Below are 19,799 nucleotides of genomic sequence, written 5' to 3'. Positions count from 1 at the left end.
AAAACAAGGGGAAAATGGCAACAGGCAATCTCTCCTAATTCAATCCTCAAATGGCAGTTTGCCTGCATTCAAACTTCGATCTGAAGGACACAACACAGCACAGTGAAAGCACTTCTGATAAACCAGATGAAAGGGACAGCAAAAACACGCACAGGAACTTCGAGGGCCAGCTGCTTATTGAGGAAACTCTGCTTTTAAAGCTGGTAATTTTAAGAGCTGTAGCTGGTGACTGCAGACTCCACCACCAGCTCTGCTGAACAGTCACAACCCCAGGCTGCGAGTGTTCCCGTGTGTCTCCCCAGCAGTACTACCAGCCAGAGCTCTGGAGTCACAGAGGGATTTAGGTTGGGAGGGAACTCTGGAGGTCTCTGCTCGAAGCAGATCCATTTGCTCTGAGCTCTGTCCAGTCCAATTCTGAGTCTCTCAAAGGGCAGGGACTCACCATCCCTCTGTGGCCCTCAGCATGCAAACTTTCTTCATAACATTAACTAGAACTTTCCTTGTTGCAACTTGCTCCATCCTCTGCTAAGTGTTTGGGAGAGCTAAGCTCTTTATCCCTTCACATTTCAGTTTAAGCTCCCCTAGTGAGCAAGACGGGTATAAGCCACCCTTCCACTCCTCACCTGTTATAATCTGCCCCTTCCAAGCAGGAGGTATGCAAATCACCTGAATGAGAGAAACGAACCCCTGCACTGAATGTATTGCTACAAGGAAACCAATCAAGCGAAAAGCTCCAACACAAAGGCTTGAGCAGATTCCAGGGAAGCCTAAAAGAAACGGCGTGTTTTATCTGTGTGCCTCCTGCAAATATTAAGCTCCAGGAATGCACTCTGAGAAAGAGGGATTTTTAAGTGACAAGGTAAGTGTGTAACGACTGCACGGTGACCTCGTGAGAAATGACAAAACCAGCACATACCACTGTAATTAAGGGAACACTTGCAACAGTTCCAACTCTTCACCTTAGGCTCCAGGAGTACTGTGACTTCTTTCATTCTGCTTCTCAGTGCCCCAGATGTGCCTGGTCAATACTGAGAGGTATTGACCACTCTCCATTTCTATTGACAGTCATTAACAGAAGGAGATTTGATGCTCACCAAAGCGAACAGATTCTCGTTAAGCGCAGAAGAAAAGATCTCCCCTGTCCTCATGTTTCATTCCCCCTGTACTGTGTGATAAACTGTCAAGCTCAAGGAGACAAATGCCTCGTGAGTCTTCTGCAAGTGTATTTAAAGCATTCCCACATTTGTGCTTTGCTCTGCAGAGTCCCAACGACCTGGTTTCATCCCTTATTTCAAACTGCTTCTACATAAAGGCCACCTTTCATGACAAGTAAGATTGGTACCTGTTTTGATGCTGGTCTTAAGACCCAGCACATCCAGGCCAAGTTTCTGCAGCTGTTCCTCCTGTGGCCCAGGGTTTTACCTTGTTTCAGCTGTTTCACCCCCATGTCTCTGAGGTGATGCTGTCTCCCGCCTTTACTGAGCCAGATCTCACTGCCTGATGGGTGCACCACACATAACAAGCTTCTAGTGAACGAGGAAGTTAAAGGATGGTTTGGAATGAATTCCTCAGTTTCCAATTTACCTTTCATATATTAGTCAAACGAAGATGCTCACACCTGGCAGCATCCTTGGCCTCATCTCCAGACCACCCAGTGCCTTCCTGCCCGGGAGGGCAGCGCTTCCCCCGCGCCTCTGCCCACCGCAGCACCGGGAACCCCTCTCGCCTCCCCCATGGAGACCCGCGGGGCGAGCAGCCCCTCTCCATGAGCCCCTTCTCCCGCGGCAGCCGCAGCCCCTCAGCTCCGAAGGGAAGGGCGGGACGGCCCAAGCCCCGGGCGCTGCCCGCCGCCGGGCCCGCCTGAGGGCGAGCTGCCGGCCGCTCGCGGGCACGTTCCCGCGGAGGGGCGGGCGGGGGGAGGCCGGGCGCGGCGCGGCGGGCCCAGCGGCGGGGAAGGCGAGGGCCGGCCGCGGGCGGGGAGAGGCGAGCCCGGGCGCTGCCCCTCCGCCGCTTCCCGCCGCAGCCGAGCGGGGCAGCGGGCTCTGCGAGCAGCGGCACCCGGCGCAGGCTCCGGCGGGCTCTCCGCGCTGCTCTCAGGGCAGCCCCTGGCCCGCGCTGTCCCTCACACGTTTATTCCCTGTCCCGCTCATCCCGCCGCTGCCCGTTGGAGCGCGCTGGGTGGGTTCCCCTCACCTCCCCCTTCCCGTCTCTCTGGAAAGCTGCAACAAGTGGGGTTGGGGGCTGGGGAAAGGGGGGTGTTCCTCTCCCCCCCACCTCCCCCCGAGCTCCCCGGTGCAGCCCGTCCGCCCTCCCCACGGCCAGGTCCCCCGGGCGCCGGCGGGGCGGGCCTGGGGGGCTACGGCGGCTGCCGGGAAACGCGGCGCTCGGGCGGCCCTGCCCCGGCGCTGACCCCGCGGCGGCCCCGGCCGCGCATGCTCCAGGCTGGACAGCTCCTGAGAGGGAAATTTAAAAACGGGCTGGAGCCCGGCCCCGCTGCCGACTCGCCGCGGCTCCGAGCCGCCGCCGGCTCCAGCCCCCCTCAGGGCCAGCTCCGACCCCCCCTCCTCCCCAAGCTCCCCTCAGAGGGAGGCCCCGCCGCGCCGGGCCGCAGCCCGCGGAGCTCCGGCCGGGCCCCGGCCCGCCAGGTTTGTGGAAGAAGCAAAGCTGCGCTGGTCCGGGAGGCTGAGGGCAGGCCGGGTGCGGGGTGTCGGGGCGGCGGGACGCGGGGACCCGGCCCTGGCTGCCCGGGGGAAGCTCTCGGGCAGCTCCGCGGGCGCCGGGGCTCGCGTCCCACGGGCTCCCCTCTGCCCTGGGCACACTTAGCCCGTGTTTGCTTTTCCTAAACGCCACACGGGATGCTTTGGTGGGGTTTTTGGACGGCGGCGTTCCCTGGCTGAGCCTGGCTCTGGCGGTACCGCAGCCGCCTGCCATCGCCCTGCCCGGGGACGCTCAGGGGCGACCTTCCCATTCTCACCTTTTTTTTCTTCCCCCTCCTTTTTTTTTGTCTTTGCATTTTTTTTCTCCCTACAAAACCACCGTCCGTGTCCCAAGGACAGCCTGAGCGCGCCCGGAGCTGCAGCGCTGCGCGGTGCGGGTGGCGGCGGCGGGCGGGCCGCTGCTGAAGTGCTGGATAGCTACTGCCGCCCGCCCCGCGGCTCCCGCGCCGGCTCCCGCGCCGAGGACATGATAGAAAGCGATATCCCGGCCATAATGTCAGGAATCGTTAGGAATTCAGGGCAGAATCACCACCCTTCCCAGGAGTACAGGTGAGGCGTCTCTCCGTTTCAAAAGTACGCGCTGCACTGTCACAGCCTCTAACTGATGATGTTTCCTCATAGTTCCTAAAAACTTTAGCATACCAACTTCTTATTTTCTCTTCTTTTTAAGCTCTCTGCATAATTTCTCCACTCTCAACTAGAATTCCAAGCTGGTGACCGCTTACAATACATTACTTATTTTGAAACGTTCCTGTTTAAGGCATTTTGAGACTAAACTGTGTTTGGTGAATACACCTTCAAAGCCTGGGGCTCACCTTCCAGTAAACTCTGTCTCCTGTAAGAGTGTTGCCAGGGAAGGATAGTCTTGTTAAATAATAATTGTTAGAGGATTTGCCCTTCAGATCACATTTTGCATTGTTGTGGAGCTGCCATGGAAAGACCACAGCAAGTGCAACAGGCACTGGAAGAGCTTTTCATTAGAACAAATGCCTGTGTGGTACTCCAAAGCCCTGATGTATCAGAGGTCTTCTAATATTGGTGGGAATACACCTGGGTCTGTCAAAAGCCTTTGATAATTTACCTGTACCACCACATATCCATTCATCATTTAGAAGTGTTGTTAGAAGCCATGGGCTAGTTCTGCACGAGTTACAGTGCACTGGGTTATGTTAGGTTACATCTTGTCACATGATGCAAAGCTCCAAGAAATACAGAGCAGCAGAACATGATCCAGTTCTCACAGGAAAAAAAGAAGATCCCAAATTATATTCTTGTTTTAAAATGAGGAGGGAAAGGCCATGGCCTTCCTCCCTGCCAAAGGGGTTTTCACCCAGGTCTAGGGCTAAAAGCGGTCAGCTGCAGGTATTCTTCTATCAGCCTCTGTTCAAAATGCAAACACTGCGCTGCAGCCTCTTGCAGCTCAACAAGTGATTTGTTATACTCTCTGAAGCCACTGTGGAAAAAGGTTTGTGGAGCTGTGTTTTGCTGTTTACTAAAACACTGTTCCCTCTGGGCATTTTTGTCGGCTGTGTGAATATTTGTACATGAGTGATTCAGCATTTAATGAGGGGTGTACATGAGAGAGGCTTCTGGGGACTCATATTTAAGTCTGTATCTTCAGTGCCCTGAGGAACATACCACCTGAACAAAGACCCTTTTTATGGACAGAACTATTCTTTAACTCATAGCTGCAGAAAACCGACTCTTTTTGGGAGGAGGAGGACAGGATTTCTCTTACTGCCAGTAAAGGAATTGTAAGATTTTCTTCTTTTATTCAGGAGTCACCTGCTTTTAAAAACTACTTTCAATTCTCCCTTAAACATCCTGAACTCTGAGATCCCAGTTCTCTAAAGTCTTTCACCCACTCGAAATTTCCTCAATGCAGCTTCAAAATGAATTATCTGACCTCATTTAATAGTGGCAAATTCTGATAAAAATGCATAAAATCTGAACTGCACCATAAATGCAGAGCAGTATTTGTCCCACTTCATGAGAAAACACTTTGGATTATGTAAAAGAAAATCTTTTAGACTGAATGATTTTAAGAAAAGAATAGACCTGTCAAATTCTATCAGCTCTGTTTACTCTCCTGCTGTCACCACAGTCCAAGACTGGAACCCACAGTCCCGAGTTCTCCATGGGGGAGCATCAAGGCTCCACAAAATGGGGAATGGCCTCCAATTAGTGAGTGGGAGGCTGGGGCTGTGCTGAGAATACTCTTCTGTCTCACTTGGAATCTTTCAATGGGACAGTTGGACTTGGAGGAGCCCAGGCTTCCCTGCGAGTGTGCGGGAGGAAGCACTGAAAAGGGAGGGAGCGTGTGGGCGTGTAAGCAAGGGATCAAACCAGCAAATGCCAGTTTGCATGCAGCTTCTGCTTACAGTTGGAAACAATGGCATTTTTTTCCCTTCCTTCCCTTTTTAAATGGACAAGGTGGAAAAAAAAATGCTGATTTTAGCAGGATTTTGAATTCTCTGGATCAAAAGAGTCTGTAGTAAAGCTGAGGTAGCACAGAGTAAGGGATGAGGGTTATGCTGCTGTGCAAAGTCCAGGGACTATTTGCACAGCAGTAAAATGCTTTTGGACAAATATCTTTCCCACCAACACAGCTGTGGGGTATAAAACATCACTCTGTCCCAGAATGGTTAAGGGACATTGTATCTCCTCTGCTGCCTATGTCTTTGTGGTGCTGTCACTGCCTGGCTACCAACCCAAACTAGTGCTTCATGTTAGCAGATGCCTCTCACTCTCCCAAATGAAATCCCACTCCCCTCAATATTTTCCTAACTGTAGTAGAGGCAAACATTTCTAATGAGTTAATTTTGCATTTCAGGGAATAAAAGCAGAGGATTGCAACTCTGACTCTTTGAACCTTTAATTCTTTTTACTTATAATGGGTAAACTAACATTATGGTTTAGTGTAAATATCTTGATATTTAAACCAAAGGAGCAGTCAGATGACAAGTCTACCATGCAGTGATGCAGCTGGGGTTATTTCAGCACAAAGCTATGGAAATTATGACAAATTATAGAAGCCAACTCAAAGGCTACTAAAGCAATGGAGAGCTTCCATGGGCTTCAGTGAGCTTGGAGCTGGTCTCTAAGAAACAAAGCTCCTCAGCTCATGAATGCTGCGGTCTTCAAGCAGCTCTTTTCCTTGAAATCAGTAATCTATCCTTTTTGCAGTCTAATTTGATTAAACATACACAACCAGTGCAAGAGAAGTGAAAGATCTACTGTGCTGTACTCAAGTGCAGTGTGACATTTAACAGGAAGGGCTCAAGCAGCAGAAGCCCCAGGGATGCAGATGCGAGGCTAAGGTGGGCCTGGACTAAACTGCAAAAGCACTTGCAGACCTGTAAGTTCTCTCCCAAAGTAGACTCAGTACTATCCTAATTCAACGTTCCTGGTTTCCAAATGCAGCAGTGTGGTTCTTTTCCTCATGGATTATCCCATTCCCAAACTAGGTGCAGTTATGTGCCCAGTGGGTTATTGCATATCATAAGCATCATGTGGTTTATTACATGTCATGTAATAAATCATGATATGAAAAGGAAGCCATTGGAAGGGAGGCAGAGTAACTTGCTGTGGGTTATTTGGCATATGTGAAAATCCAAGTTTAAGGGATAAAGTCATCACTCTGGGTACCAAAGTGACACCTGTATTTTGAAAGAAATAGCTAAAGTACAGGATTCTATTTGCAGAAATAACCCTACTTGAGATGTAAAGCTAACCCTAGGCCAACAAGACTGATTAACTTCATGTTCTGCAGCAAACAAAGGTCCTTGTTTTCTGTAAGGACCATGCTTCTGGCTTTTTTGATCTCACTGTGTGTTTCCAGTTGACAGAGCCTTAGGCAGTGTGCTGGAGCTGTTGCAATGCGTTTTCTATACATGTCAAACAGGAATTCAGTTTTACAGAGATATCTTTCTGATGAAAAGTTGTTACTGAGTTGTTAATCATTCAGCATATTAGTAGATGATATCCCTTTTCACCCCATTTTAATTGTGCCTTTGGTCCTCACAAAATTGGTCTTTATTCATTGGCTCAGTAGATATTCTGATGAAGTTTTTCATTGTGATAATTACTTTATGCCAGCACTGCTGAGTATAAAATCACAGTAAGAAGCAGAGACACTTCAACATGCAACTGCTGCACTCCACACAGTCTGGATGTCACTGCATCACAGGGGTGAAAAAAGTGGGAAGCCTCTACCTTTATGGCACATGGTACATTTTAGCTCTCCCAAGTGGTACTCTCACATCTGGTCTTGCACTTTGGTATCTTGAGAGCAAGCTACAGCTCAGGACTCCTGACAGTCCCCACTGGGGATGGGTGGCTGGAGCCTGGGAGTGTGCACGAAGGAAATTTCTGCAGACAAAAGGTTACAAATGCATAACTAACGAAACCATAATTGTTCCTGAAGAAAATGTCAGTGTCCATTCCCTTGACACCATGTGTGTCTGACAGGGAGTGAGATAATGACTCGATGTGTCGGAGGAATTCCATCACAGTAGTTGCTCCATCCTTTCAGAAAAATGTGAGAAACCTCCTAGGAATCAGTCAAACTCAGGCCACTGTGGATTGATTTAAGTGGATTAGCTCAACTGTTTCCTATGCAGTTCCTGAAATGTGCTAATCTGTATTAATAAAGAAATTGTGGCTCTTGCTCCTCAAATGGGTTTGCAGTTCCAGGCAGAGGTGGGAAGGGCTGGTTTGTACCCAGGCAATACCTTGCGGGCTTCTGGGGCTCATCTGCCTACACTGAATCCAGAACAGAGTTCAAATCCCACCTCATAAACAGTTTCTGACCTCCTGTGCAAAACAAGGGGGCAGAGAAAGGAGTCTGGACTTTTCCAGTGCTCCTGTGAGCTCTCAGATGCTCTTTGCACCCCATTAAGTGCAGAAAGCAGGATTGCTGCAGGATCACAGTGGCAACTGATGCAAAGGAGATGAGTTCTTACAATAGGGCAAAAGACAGTGTGGTTTGTAGTGCCTTTACAGTGGAGTAAATAACTATGCTAGATCCCAGGCAAGTAAATCAGTTCAGTGCTAATAAACAGCAGCTGAAACGATGTTAAAGGGGAAAAGAGCTTTGCAGGTAGAGTGTGACACCGACTTTTACAGCAAACATTCCTGTGCCAAGCACTCTGCACACTTTTGCATGGAGAAGCAGCTTATGTTGACATTAGCCACAGGTCTGGGCTTTGTTTTAACAAAGCAGGTTGCAGAGTAGATACTGTCTGCATCTGGCAAACGTGAATCTCGGGATGGCTCTGTGGGTAAGGCAGAGCCACGAGCAAGAGGCTGGGAGTTCAGTGCTGACACTGCTGCTGACTTCCTCTTGGGCTTAAGCAAGTCACATAGGTCTCTGGTAATTCAGTTTCTCTTCATCTCCTACCAAAATGATGTAATGAGGAGTTGTGAAACTCAGAGCTGAAACGTATAAAAGTCGCCAGGAGCACATCCACAGCCTGTTCTGTTAGCACCAAGTACCTTACAGGAGGTTTTTGGAGAGTCCTCTTCTCTTCTGAACCATGGTGTAAGAAAAGGAGAGCAGCAACACCTGACAGGGTAATCATACTCTTTGCTTTCTCCTCACTAGTTTTGGTTCCTATAATCCAAAGTTTCTTGATCTGCAGCTGAAGGGGGGACTTTTCTGGTGGTTCCTGGAAAGCTGCCTCATTTCTGTTCTTATTTCCAGCAAAGCAAACCCTTACTCAAAGAGCTTAATAAGCTGAGTTGTTGTAAATTAATAATTTACGACCCTTACTCAAAGGCAGGGAGGAGAAAGGCAGGCTGGTGGCTTGGGACTGCATGGGTGGTGTGCCTTCAAGAGGCAAAGAGGAGTTGCAGAGCAAAAGCAGCAGTGCTGGCTGAGGAAGGAGAGGATGTGGGGTAGAAAAGGGGAGCAGGCAGAGGTTTGGGAGAATGGAAAATAGAACCTGCTCTGGGGAAATGCACCTGCAAGGGAAGGAGATGAGAAGTACATGGAGGGAAGGAGCAGAGCAGGTGCAAAAGGAGATGGAGAAGTTGACTCCTTCAGTAAAACAGAGAATACTTCTCACCATGGAGACAGCTGAAGAGTCACAGAACAAACATTTCCCTTGTGTTGTTTTAGGCATGAGAAATCACCATGCTTGTTCTGAGCACATAAGGTAATCCCAGACAAAAGAAAACAGGTTTTCATCTCCACTTCAAGGAGAGGTTTTTCTTAGGGCTCTTCCTGCTCAGTTGTCACTCACATGGGGTAAAGCATTGCTAATGGCTAATTAAGACTCTATCAGCCCTGATTGCTCCCACGTGCTGAACAGTTCTGTTACTTCAGCAGAGGCAGCAAGCTCAGGTGTCAGTGCTGGCAATGGTGATGAAAACTGTGCACTGAGTGAGAGACATCTTAAATCTAGGGTTGAAGTTGAATGTGCCAAATGCAGCTGTGATGTTTTGGCCTGCCTTTGTTTAGAACAGGGGCAATGCTGAGTTGCCTCTGCACACTAATCACTGGGGCATGAGATTTGCCCTACAACATCAGCCACTTTGAGTGCTTTATGTCTTTCAGGGACAGGCTCCTGAGCAGAGTCCTCTGAAGTGAGAACAGTGCATTATGCACAGAAATGTGTAACTCTGCACATCATACCAGAAACTGAAACACCCAGTTATTGGCTACACTATCTGGAGATAAAATATCTTAAGTTATGTCACTGCTGAGCTTTCCTTTAGTCTTAACAAACTTGTTGGGCAGACTGTTCCATGAAGCTGTTAAAGAGACAGTCCCTAGAGTCTCCAGCGACAAGGTTACCTCACTGTGGCCTCTGCAAAGGTAGAAGTGGGTAGTTCACCTTGATAGCTGTTTCTGTGGTGATGGACCACCTCAGATCCAGCTCACAAGGAGGGCTCAACGTGATGAAAGCTGATAAGGCCAGATCCATGAAGACAGATTCAAACTAAACTCTGATGTTAGCTGCAGATTCCCACAAGCTTATGCCAGGAATGAATTTCGTTCCATCTAGTGAGCTGTTGTGGCAGCAGGATGGACTTGATGGGGGGGGGAAGCAGAGATATCTTGGGGTACATCCAACAGAAGATTTTTGCACTGCTGACAGGCTCTAGTGAGGCTGGTCAGATGTGCAGGAGTCCAATTGCTCTGTGACTACAGGCAGGAAGGTCTGGAGATCGGTGCTGGGAGAGCTGGAGAAGAGTTTCATTCCCAGGGGTATTCTTCCTAATTCTGGAGAAGTAGCCTGTGTGCAAGCTGGCTGGTGGCCAGCATCCATCACCCTGGCTAGAGAAATGTCTTCACCAATGAATGACAGAGCAGACAGCAAAGGCTGATGCTACCACTGAGCATTTCTATACCACCCATCACAGGTATACTTTTCATAGGTCAGAACCCTCTGATACCCAGAGTGGAACTGAGGCATAACTCCTCAGCACCATGTGAATTTATAAGAGTACAGGTGCCTTTCTAGGACAGAAACACATAGAAACAGAAAGGTGTTTGCCTGCAGAGATCTGAAGGGAGAGGGGTAAAAATGGAGTTGCATCATGTCACCACACCTTTAAAAACTAACACCATGCTCACAGCAGAGTTGGTGTGGCTGGAACCTCTTCATGTGAGGTGTTCAGCAGCTCAGAGTGTACACCAGGCAGCCCTGGGGAATGTGCAGCTGGGGACAATTTCAGCAGTGTGCATTAATTACAGCGTATCACTATTTATCTCATTTACATGCATTGAAAGGAAATGGCTGCTTTTACCACAGTGCCCCATTGTGCCAGGGGCTGGGAGCACCCATCCAAAGGCAGGGGCTCTGACTCCTGAAGTTTACCCTCCAGCGTGAGATGAAAAGGGTGGTGGAGGGGAAAGGAATCAAAGCACACTCGATATTACAGTGTGTGCTCACACATTTGTAGTTGCCTTGGCACAGGCAATCCTTTTTGGGCCAGAAAGACTGAATGCTACGAGATGGAAACACTGGGTATGGCTGTGCACAGCTCTCCAGGGGCACGCTGATTCACGGGTGTTTCGCTAAAAGCAGCGCACGTGTTGAGCCTGTACACTGGAAGGTTTGAGCCTGTGCACTGAGAGATAAACCAGTCTTATGCTGCAGAATATCTCAGGGCATCTAACACACCTCAGTCAGGCAGAGATGGGCCTCCCTGAAGCAGTTTTGCCTTCTTTAAAGCACAATAAAGTTCAGCAATGGCTTGGAAGACAACCTGAAGAATAACCCTTAACTGTGAGATATCTTATTCTGATTAAATACACCTTTTCCCTCCCCCCATTTTTAATGGAAACAGTTGCTCTAACAACTAAATAAAAGGTGTATATAGTGAACAGCCAGAGGGCATTGTAAGGGAACTGTAAGTCAAGCAGCCATGCCATGCTGGGATGGGGAAGGGAAGGAAACAGCTTTGTGTTGGAGGATGAGCTGGCTCACACACTGGTCTACTCAGTCATCTTTGTCTTGGGGGAAGAGCTGTCCTGCACACTTTGTCTACTCACTGCACCTTGTTGCATCTCTTAAGCAGCAGCTGAGTGACTGCTGTACCAACATAACAGTTGTCACCTTCCTCGTCCCCCTTTGTCAGTGAGAGAGGGAGCAGCCCAGATCTGCATCAGGAGTGCACTGGGTGATGCTCACTGGTGAAGGGAACCTGCTTATCAAGGAGTTGGGGCTGGGTGAGCTTTTGAGGGTCCTTCCACCCCCCACCACTAAGGGTATGAGAGTTATGGTTCAGCCTTCTGATGGCATCCAGCTGTACCCAGGGTCTCGCCAGGAGCGCTGGGCTGGGTGCTCTCGGGGTGGGTGTGAAGCAGAGGCCTTTGTTCCCTGCAGAGCTGCAGGCAGGGAGGCCGTGGGGAGGGGATGCTGGTGCCACTGGGGGATGGAGTCCCTGCCAGGAGGCGTGTGCAGGGGCTGCTGACCCTGCCGCCCAGCTGACCCCGCTGCTTGTTGCGGGAGCTGACTCGTCTGCGAGGCCTGGCAGGGACCTGGGGGTGCCAGATGGCATCTGGATGTGTGTTGTGTGTCGCCTGTCATTCAGCCAGATTAATGTGAAGTTTGTAAAAAGGAGGGGAAGGGGGAGGGGAGGGGAAACAATTAAGCAAGAATCTCCAAAACAATGGCCCCACGTGCCACGGGCAGCGGTCGTTGGCAGCACAATGGCTCAGCGCTTCCCCTGAATGGGCCCAACTGTTGCAAACAACATGAGCCTGCCCAGTTTTCAAATCATTTCATGCTCGTGTTTACTTCCAATCCAGCCAATCTCTGGGCCAGGAGAGCTGTCACCTGATAGTCTTTTTATGTATTTAAGTCCCAGGCCTCACAAAATAACTGAACAGTGGTAACCATGGCAATGCTAATTATTGCTCTATAACTACAGTAGGAGGAAGAAAACAGGGTAGGCTGGGGGAGAGATTTGAAGATGGATCTTTTGGCCAGGATTGGAGTTTTTGGCTCCTGGTCATGTGAGTTGGGGTGGGTTTTTCTTCCTCTCCTCTTTTCAAAGTCTTTTTTTACAAACAAATAAACTCCATTCAGCTTTCAAGAGCTCCCAGGTAATAGTTCAGGGAAGTTTAATACGTGTTATTGGGAGTGGTGAATAGAGGAGCTGAGAGCTCCTGGGCAGCCAGGCACTGGGGTTCTGCCTTGTCCTTTTTAAGCTGATTTAGAATCATGTAAAACATAAAAGATCCTTCAGCAAGAGACCAGATTTATTTGAGGCTTCTGCATCATCATTTGGCAATGAACAGACGTTGGTACCCTGCAGCTGGTTTTAACACATCTATCAGAGAGCTCTTTAAAGCCTTTGTTTTGAAAGCAACATCAATCACATCCAACTAAACTATGTTCTTCTGAAAGAGGAAGAGGTTTTCCTGGCCCTGAATCCCTGTGGCTTTGCCCTGGGTATCTAATGGTAACTTCCTGATATGTTCCAATCCCTGCCTTACTCCAAGACACCAGTGACTTCTGCAATACAGATGAACAGAAGTAGCAGCAGTTCAGCCCTTCTTTTGCAATTATTCTCTTATTAACTTCAGCTGGAGCTTTGACCACAGGAGAATTTTTGAGTGCTCTGAATCTGTTCCCACATTTCAGTTCTGTGCCACACACCCTGTCAGGACCAAACCAGAACACGTGTATTGGAGTACACAGAGTGTGTTAAACCCTGAGCTTTGCTTCTCTGAAGCTTTGTTTCTAGGCAGTTTCTCTTCTGGATCCTTACACCTTCTTCCCCTACAAATACTGCACATGAAGTTTTCTTAAGCAAAACATTTTAGATCATAGAAAGGGTCCTGTGTTAGGTGAGAGGTGGCAGCAACCACCAGTGGTGAAGCTAAAGAACCTCTGAACTCTGCAAACAGAATTCCAGCCAACACACTTTCCCCACTGACCTACACAAGCTTTGGCTTCCCAGTCACCTCCCCTCTTACTGGGGACAGTGTAGCAGCATCTCCGCTCTCTGACAACCTTTTGTGCTATTTTGCAGACTCTTGGCTTCTGCCCCCTCCCAGCTGAGTGAAGATGACCTCCCCAGTGACTTACAGTCCTTGTCGTGGCTGACGTCCGTTGACGTTCCTCGGTTACAACAGATGGCCAGTGGAAGGATGGATTTCAGCCTCGGAGCCCAGAACACAATGCTGCAACAGCCAGGTAAACTGTTAGGCCCCTCAACAACTGCTCTTTAAGCCCCTGGCTTTCATTTGAGCAGGTTCCTTTTAAGTGCATCACACCTGCAGCCAGTTGTCTTCTGATAAGGCTCGTGCTGACACCTTTCCTTCATTTCAAGGGGCAGAGAGCCCTAGCAGTGACACCAGAGATCTTGGGGCACCATTAGCTTTTCTGCTTGGTGGGGTTGCTGGTGTGTTGTTGCATGTACTTGGGCTGAGGCATTTAAGCCTTGTGTTCCAGGGGTTTTCAACAGCTTTGAGATGAGGTAATTAGTCTTTCTCCCTCATTTCAACATTGATAAAATTAAGAGCTATTTAGCCCATACCTGTTTGCTTCATCCACATTCACAGCACGTGCTCACTGAAAGCCCTTCTTTCCTTTGTGAACATCCTTGAGGTAAACACACTTGCTCCCTCAGGCATTCTGCTGAGCCTGCTTTGCAGCAGAAATCCTCCTGGAGTACACACAGTGCTGAATGGGGGGGTTTTGTAAGATACTGTGTCTGTAACATCACTGTGGACTGTTCAACATCTGTCATCTTTCATTCCCTGCATAACAAGTTTTAGAAGCAGCTGATGTCATCTTCCCAGTCAGTGAAACGCTGCAGGTTCTTTGGGGCTGGCAAGCCAGAGAGAGGGGGGATTATCCCCTCCAGAGCTCAGCTGGCTTCCACTGCGCCTGCTAAAACGAAGTGTCAGCTCTCTTCCCTGCAGTGTGCTTTCATGGGAGCAGTCATTGCCTTTGCTTTCTCCAAAACAGGTCCCGTGGCAAGCAACATGCACTCGGCAGGAGCTCCTGGAGCCATGATTCATGTCCAGGCCAGCCTGCCACAGGGGATCCTGGGACTGAGTTCTATTTCAACACACGGGGCAAATGTAAGAGCAAGGCCTCCATGGCTTTTTGTTGCAACGCTACTTAGGAAAAGATGTTGCTGATTTCGAGACTGACACTGTGTTGTGTTCATCCCAGCAGATGAGCCAGTATGCTGTAGGTGGGCAGCCATCTCCTACTCTACAAACACAGCAACAACTCTTTCCTCCTCCTCACTCACAGCAGGTGTTTGCCCTAGCACAGAACACACAGCAGGTACTGCTCTTTCCTCATCCTCTGTGTCTTGAAGTACCTGCCAAGACTATATGTAGAACTCTTTCAAAAGAATAGCAACAAAGTAGCCCAAAACCTACCTGCTCAGGCACCTTCTGCATCCAACTTCTCCTTCTTGTCCTTCTGCACACAGTGTAACCCAGCAGCAATCTACAACCCATCCTATGGGACACAGCCACACTACTCCCAGCCCCGCCTGGCTCCTCACTCTGCCCAGGAGCTGCATCCAAAGCACTACCCCAAGCCCATCTACTCGTACAGGTGAGCAGGGAGCAGAACACGGTGTTGCCTCCACGGGGACGGCTAGAACGCTGCAGGTGTGGCAGCACGAGAGGGTTGGATTCCTTTCAAAGGGACCAAACGGCCCCTCTTCTGCCCAGCTCTGTGGGAGCTGCCTCTGAGGGGCAGCAGGAAGGAACAAGTACCATAGTTCCTGGACATCAGGGTAAAAGAGCTGAGGAGTAAAGTGCAGGATCACAGGGGCACTTGGGTGCCGTAAGCCCACAATCAGCCATCTGCCCGTGTCCTCAGAGATGGGTGTGAGGTTGCCAGAGCAGAAGGAGGCGTATGATGGCTGAGCATAGGGCATCTGTCCGTCCCTGTGTCTGTCCCGTAGCTGTTTGATCGCCATGGCACTGAAGAACAGCAAAACAGGCAGCCTCCCCGTGAGTGAGATCTACAGCTTCATGAAGGAGCACTTCCCCTACTTCAAGGTACGTGTGTGCCCGGGGGTGGGGGAGGAAGGAGCACACCACACACAGCTCGTTTCGCTCACACCCTGCTGCACCTTGCAGACAGCCCCCGATGGCTGGAAGAACTCCGTGCGCCACAACCTGTCGCTCAATAAGTGTTTTGAGAAGGTGGAGAACAAGCTGAGCGGCACCTCGCGCAAGGGCTGCCTCTGGGCCCTCAACCCCGCCAAGATCGACAAGATGGAGGAGGAGATGCAGAAGTGGAAGAGGAAGGACTTGGCTGCTATTCACAGGAGCATGGCTAACCCAGGTAGGGCAGAGAGCGTGTTTCTGCTCTGTGTGCAAGAGGTAAGGAGGGAAAAAATGTCTACTTGGCCAGGAACGCCGGGATCTCAAGAGAGAAGCTGCGTGGAGCAGAGCTGGCTGGTGCAGAGCTCTCACACCTTGCCATGGCCACCTCCTCTGAGAGGCTGAGGTCCCCCACGCTCTGCAGGGAGCCAAGTCCTTGCTGCCACCCCGAGGCTGTGTGACAGGGTGATACCAGGCGGCAGGAGCAGGGGCCTGGGCTGGCAGCTGGTTTTGGAGGCCCTCGGTGTAACTCAGTCCCCAGCCTCAGAAGGGATTGTCTCTAACACACCCAAGGAGTGTTCCACTCCCTCCACTGTTTGTATTTATAGTGTCACACAGTGGTTTTTTGCCTGCTCCTCTGCAAAACCCTCCCTCTGTTAAGACTTTCCACTTCTTATTCAGAAAGACACACGTTTGGGAAGCTTTCAGGAGCTCAATATTGGCAAAACCACCTGGAGCTTCCTGCTGCAAACCCTGTAAGATGCAATCAATGATAAACTTTGTTCTCCTTTGCTTAAAAAGCCCACTTGAAGCTGTCAGGAGTCTCTTACACAAATACCAGTTTGAGATAGAAGCAGGATTCAGGGTACCTTTGCAAGCAGGAGACGTGCTGAGGGTGCTTGGCTCTGCGACTGCAGCCAGCTGCCGTCAGTGGTGGTTTGGTTGCTCTCTGTAAGTCTCACGATCATTTCTTTAGCTCAGTTAGGGGTGGCCATGGAAGTGGGCGAGGGGTGAGGGTAGGGAAGGCTCTGGCATCTCCTCCTCTCTGCACTGTCAATCCTTCCTGCTGGGCTGCACCTGGTACCCCGCCCGTTCGGTTTCATGGCTAAAAGCGTGCCGTTGTGCTCACTCGTGAGGTGCTTTGGCCAGGCTCTGTCCCAAGAAATGGGTTCAACTGTCTCTTTTTCTTCCTTGGGAATGGGCCTCGCCGGTGCAGAGGAGCTGGACAAGCTGATCACCGACAGACCCGAGAGCTGCCGGCGGCCCGGCAAACAGGCAGAGCCCGAGGGGCCCCCCCTGAAGCACCTGGCCCCAGCGCAGGGCCGGCTGCCCGTGTCCCAGCTGCAGCCGCAGCCCGTCATGACGCTGTCGCTGCAGCCGCTGCCGCTGCACCACCAGCTGCAGGCCCAGGCCCGCATGGCCCCCGGCTCGCCCGCACCCGCGCAGACGCCTCCGCTGCACACGCTGCCCACCATGAGCCCCAGCCCCCTGCCCCAGCACCCCCTGGGCCGCCTGCCCCCCGACTTCCTCAGCATGACGGCCGACATGAGCACGGAGGTGGATGCTCTGGACCCGAGCATTATGGATTTTGCCTTGCAAGGTACGGGACAGAAGCTGAGGGAGGGGAGGGCACGGTTTGTGTGGTTGCTGGGGTGACTCTGGGTGGGATGTGGCTGGGCTGGGTGTTGGCTGCTGCAGTGTGACTGCCTGGAGCATCACTGGAGCTGGGGAAGGGGCTGGAGCACAAGGGTGCTGGGGAGGGGCTGAGGGAATGGGGGTGTTGAACCTGGAGAAGAGGAGGCTGAAGGGAGGCAGCAGCACTCTCTGACACTCCCTGACAGGAGGCTGCAGGGAGCTGGGGGTCAGTTTGGGTTGGAGCTGAGGCAGAACTGTTTCCCTGAGAGGGGTGTCAGCCCCTGTGCCCGGCTGCCCAGGGAGCTGGGGGAGTGCCCAGCCCTGGAGGGATCCCAAAGCTGTGGAGCTGAGGTGCTGAGGGCTGTGGGTCAGTGCTGGCTGGGCAGGGTGAGGGGAGGGCTGGGACTGCAGCAGCTTCAAGGGCATTGCCAACCCAAATGATCCTGTGATTCCCTGGCATTTCTGCTCAGTGTGGGAGCAAAGTGCCTGTGTGGTTCAGGCACAGACACTGCAGTGGCTGGAGACAGGGATGTCCAGGCAGCTGCCCAGTCTGTGCAAGAACGTCCCTGGCTCTTGCTGATGCCTGGCATGGCCCCTGGGTTTCTGTTTAGCAGATGGTAGGGAGATGCTGCCCTGAAAAGAACCAGAGAAATGGGGGGGAACAGACACAGTTGCTGCCTTTGGGCTACAACTGGCAGCATCCACAAGCAGCACTGGTCCTGAGCAGCAGGGAAAGCCCTGTAGTCATGGCCTGGCCCCTGGCCACAGCACCAGCCTGGGGCTGTGACCAGAACTGAATCTTTTCAAGGTAACATATGGGAGGAAATAAAAGATGACAGTTTCAGCCTCGACACCTTGGGTGCCTTCAGCAACTCTCCCCTGCACCTCTCAGACTGTGACCTGGGCACCCCTGGCCTCACCCCCGTGTCCAGTGGCAGTGATCACTCCTTCTCAGACGTGCAGGTCACCGGCCTTTACACCACCTACACCACGCTGGACAACGTGGCAGCAGCTCAGTACATGAACCCTCAGGGCAACAAACCCATCGCTCTGCTCTGAGGCCTCTGCTGTCCCACGGACCTTTGGCTCTCTCCACCCTTACAGTCCAACCTGAAAGCAACAGAACCACAGAATCCCTGAGTGGTGGGGGCTGGAAGGGACCTCTGGAGATCAGCCAGTCCAGCCCCTGCTGAAGCAGGTTCACCTCCATCAGGTTACAAGGAAAGGAGCTCCTGCAGACACTGGGAACCTGGTGCCTGTTTACTGAGACACGGCCTGTGACGCCCAAATAAGTCAGACTACTACTAGAACCACTTTCACCCGTGGCAAGATTGAGGAGGGAGCACAGACACTGGTGTTGCAGGACTGGTGAGCTCTCCAGAAGGACCTGGGAGGCATCAGCCAGCAGGAACTTTCACTGAGCTACAAATTACGGTGGGTGAGTTTAGTCGACGCTGACCTGGACTTACGTGCAGAGGTTGTTTGGTCACCACCGACCCAGGAGCCAACACGAGACACTGGGCTGCTCAGCACCACCTTGGAGTCCAAAAGGGCTGATCAGAGACCACAGAGACCTTTCCTTCTGCACGTGCCAAGTAACTCTCGCTGTTGAACACAGAGCCCGCCGGGTTTCTGGAGACAGGTGCACCACTAACACTTCCCTGATGTAACTCTTGTTAATTTATTGTTATGAGGGAGGGGAAAAAAGAAGGAGGGAAAATATTAAAGATGAAAAATCCAACCCATAGCAGCCAACTGTTACACCTGGGTTTAAAACCCAAGTCCTCACCCCACCACAGAGGAAGCGGCACCGCTGGCGTTAAACTGATCACGGGGTAGAAGAGTTTAGGGCTTTGCCTACTTTTAGGAATCTTTTTTGTTTCTAAAGAAGAGTAGATTTGTTTATAGTCCTGTGTCTTGTGCTTCTGGCTGTTCTCGTGCTAGGCAGTGTCACCATCTGTAAATTTATTTATATTTATTGTGATGAAGGTAAAGGAAACGATGTCAACTGAGCACTGGCCGTCTTCTGACTGCTGCAGGAACCCCTTTTGCAGCCACTAACTTACTCACCACCAGAAATGTCACTGCTGTGACACTACCTTTGTTTTAAATAAGCACTTTTGATACCGTGAAACTCACAGTTTGTATAAAAAGAAAAACCACCAGCCCACCCCAACTGTTGAGAGGCCAAATACTGCGACTGAACATTGTGAGTGCAGCACACAGGGGCTGCTCCTCCTGTCCTTCCAGGTCTCAAACCCCGCTTTATCCTTGGGAGCAGTTGTGGAAGAGGTGATGGAACACCTGAGAACAGGGGAAAAGCAGACTGCTGGCATTTAGCATTTAGTTTACTTACACCTCTGTGACCATGAAGTAATATTTATACCTGGTGTCTTCTCTGCCCCTGTGTGTTTCCCGGTCTGTCGGTCCCGGTGTCGTGTCCGTGTGCTCACGGGCTCCTCTGTACCAAGAGCCTGGAGGGCACAGGGTGCTGGGGCCACCGCTGTGGGGCAGCTTCTTGCTGGCAAATCAGTGCTGTGAAGAGCAGGGGTGAGCCAACCTCCACCTCTCCCAGAAGGGCTCTAATTTATTGCTCAAGCGTGACCCTGATTGACGGTCCCTCGCTGGGACTGGCGGCCTCTCGTGTCTTCATTTGCTTCAATAAATATTTCTTAGCGCTGTGCCTGGGTCATTCTGGATGTGCTGCACTAGAACTGCTCTGTGGTGTGTGAGTCCCTGCCCCAGGGCTGCATCCAGGGGTGTGTAATGCCGTGTAGCTGTGGGGCTGAGGGCCGTGGGTCAGGGCTGGGTTAATGCTTGGACTTGGTCTTAAAGATCTTTTTCATCCTCAGTAACTTTGGGACTCTACGGCACCAGCAGCTCAGCACTGAACAAGAACTGAGGCATCT

General features: G+C 51.1%; 1 protein-coding gene across 1 annotated transcript; it reads left to right on the top strand.

Moving 5' to 3' along the window:
- The first annotated feature begins 3,183 nt into the window (after positions 1-3,183).
- On the top strand, positions 3,184-17,949 carry FOXN4 (forkhead box N4). The gene is made up of 9 exons (XM_062009770.1): positions 3,184-3,266; positions 13,209-13,372; positions 14,150-14,265; positions 14,363-14,476; positions 14,628-14,755; positions 15,111-15,207; positions 15,289-15,496; positions 16,472-16,855; positions 17,699-17,949. The coding sequence occupies exons 1-9, from the start codon at positions 3,184-3,186 to the stop codon at positions 17,947-17,949; spliced, it is 1,545 nt and encodes a 514-aa protein (XP_061865754.1).
- The last annotated feature ends 1,850 nt before the right edge of the window (positions 17,950-19,799 follow it).

Source organism: Colius striatus, chromosome 17 (assembly GCF_028858725.1).
Source record: "Colius striatus isolate bColStr4 chromosome 17, bColStr4.1.hap1, whole genome shotgun sequence".
In the NCBI taxonomy this organism is placed as follows: domain Eukaryota; kingdom Metazoa; phylum Chordata; class Aves; order Coliiformes; family Coliidae; genus Colius; species Colius striatus.
The sequence above is the reverse complement of the archived record's forward strand: the minus strand, read 5'-3'. Positions and strand labels throughout refer to the sequence as shown.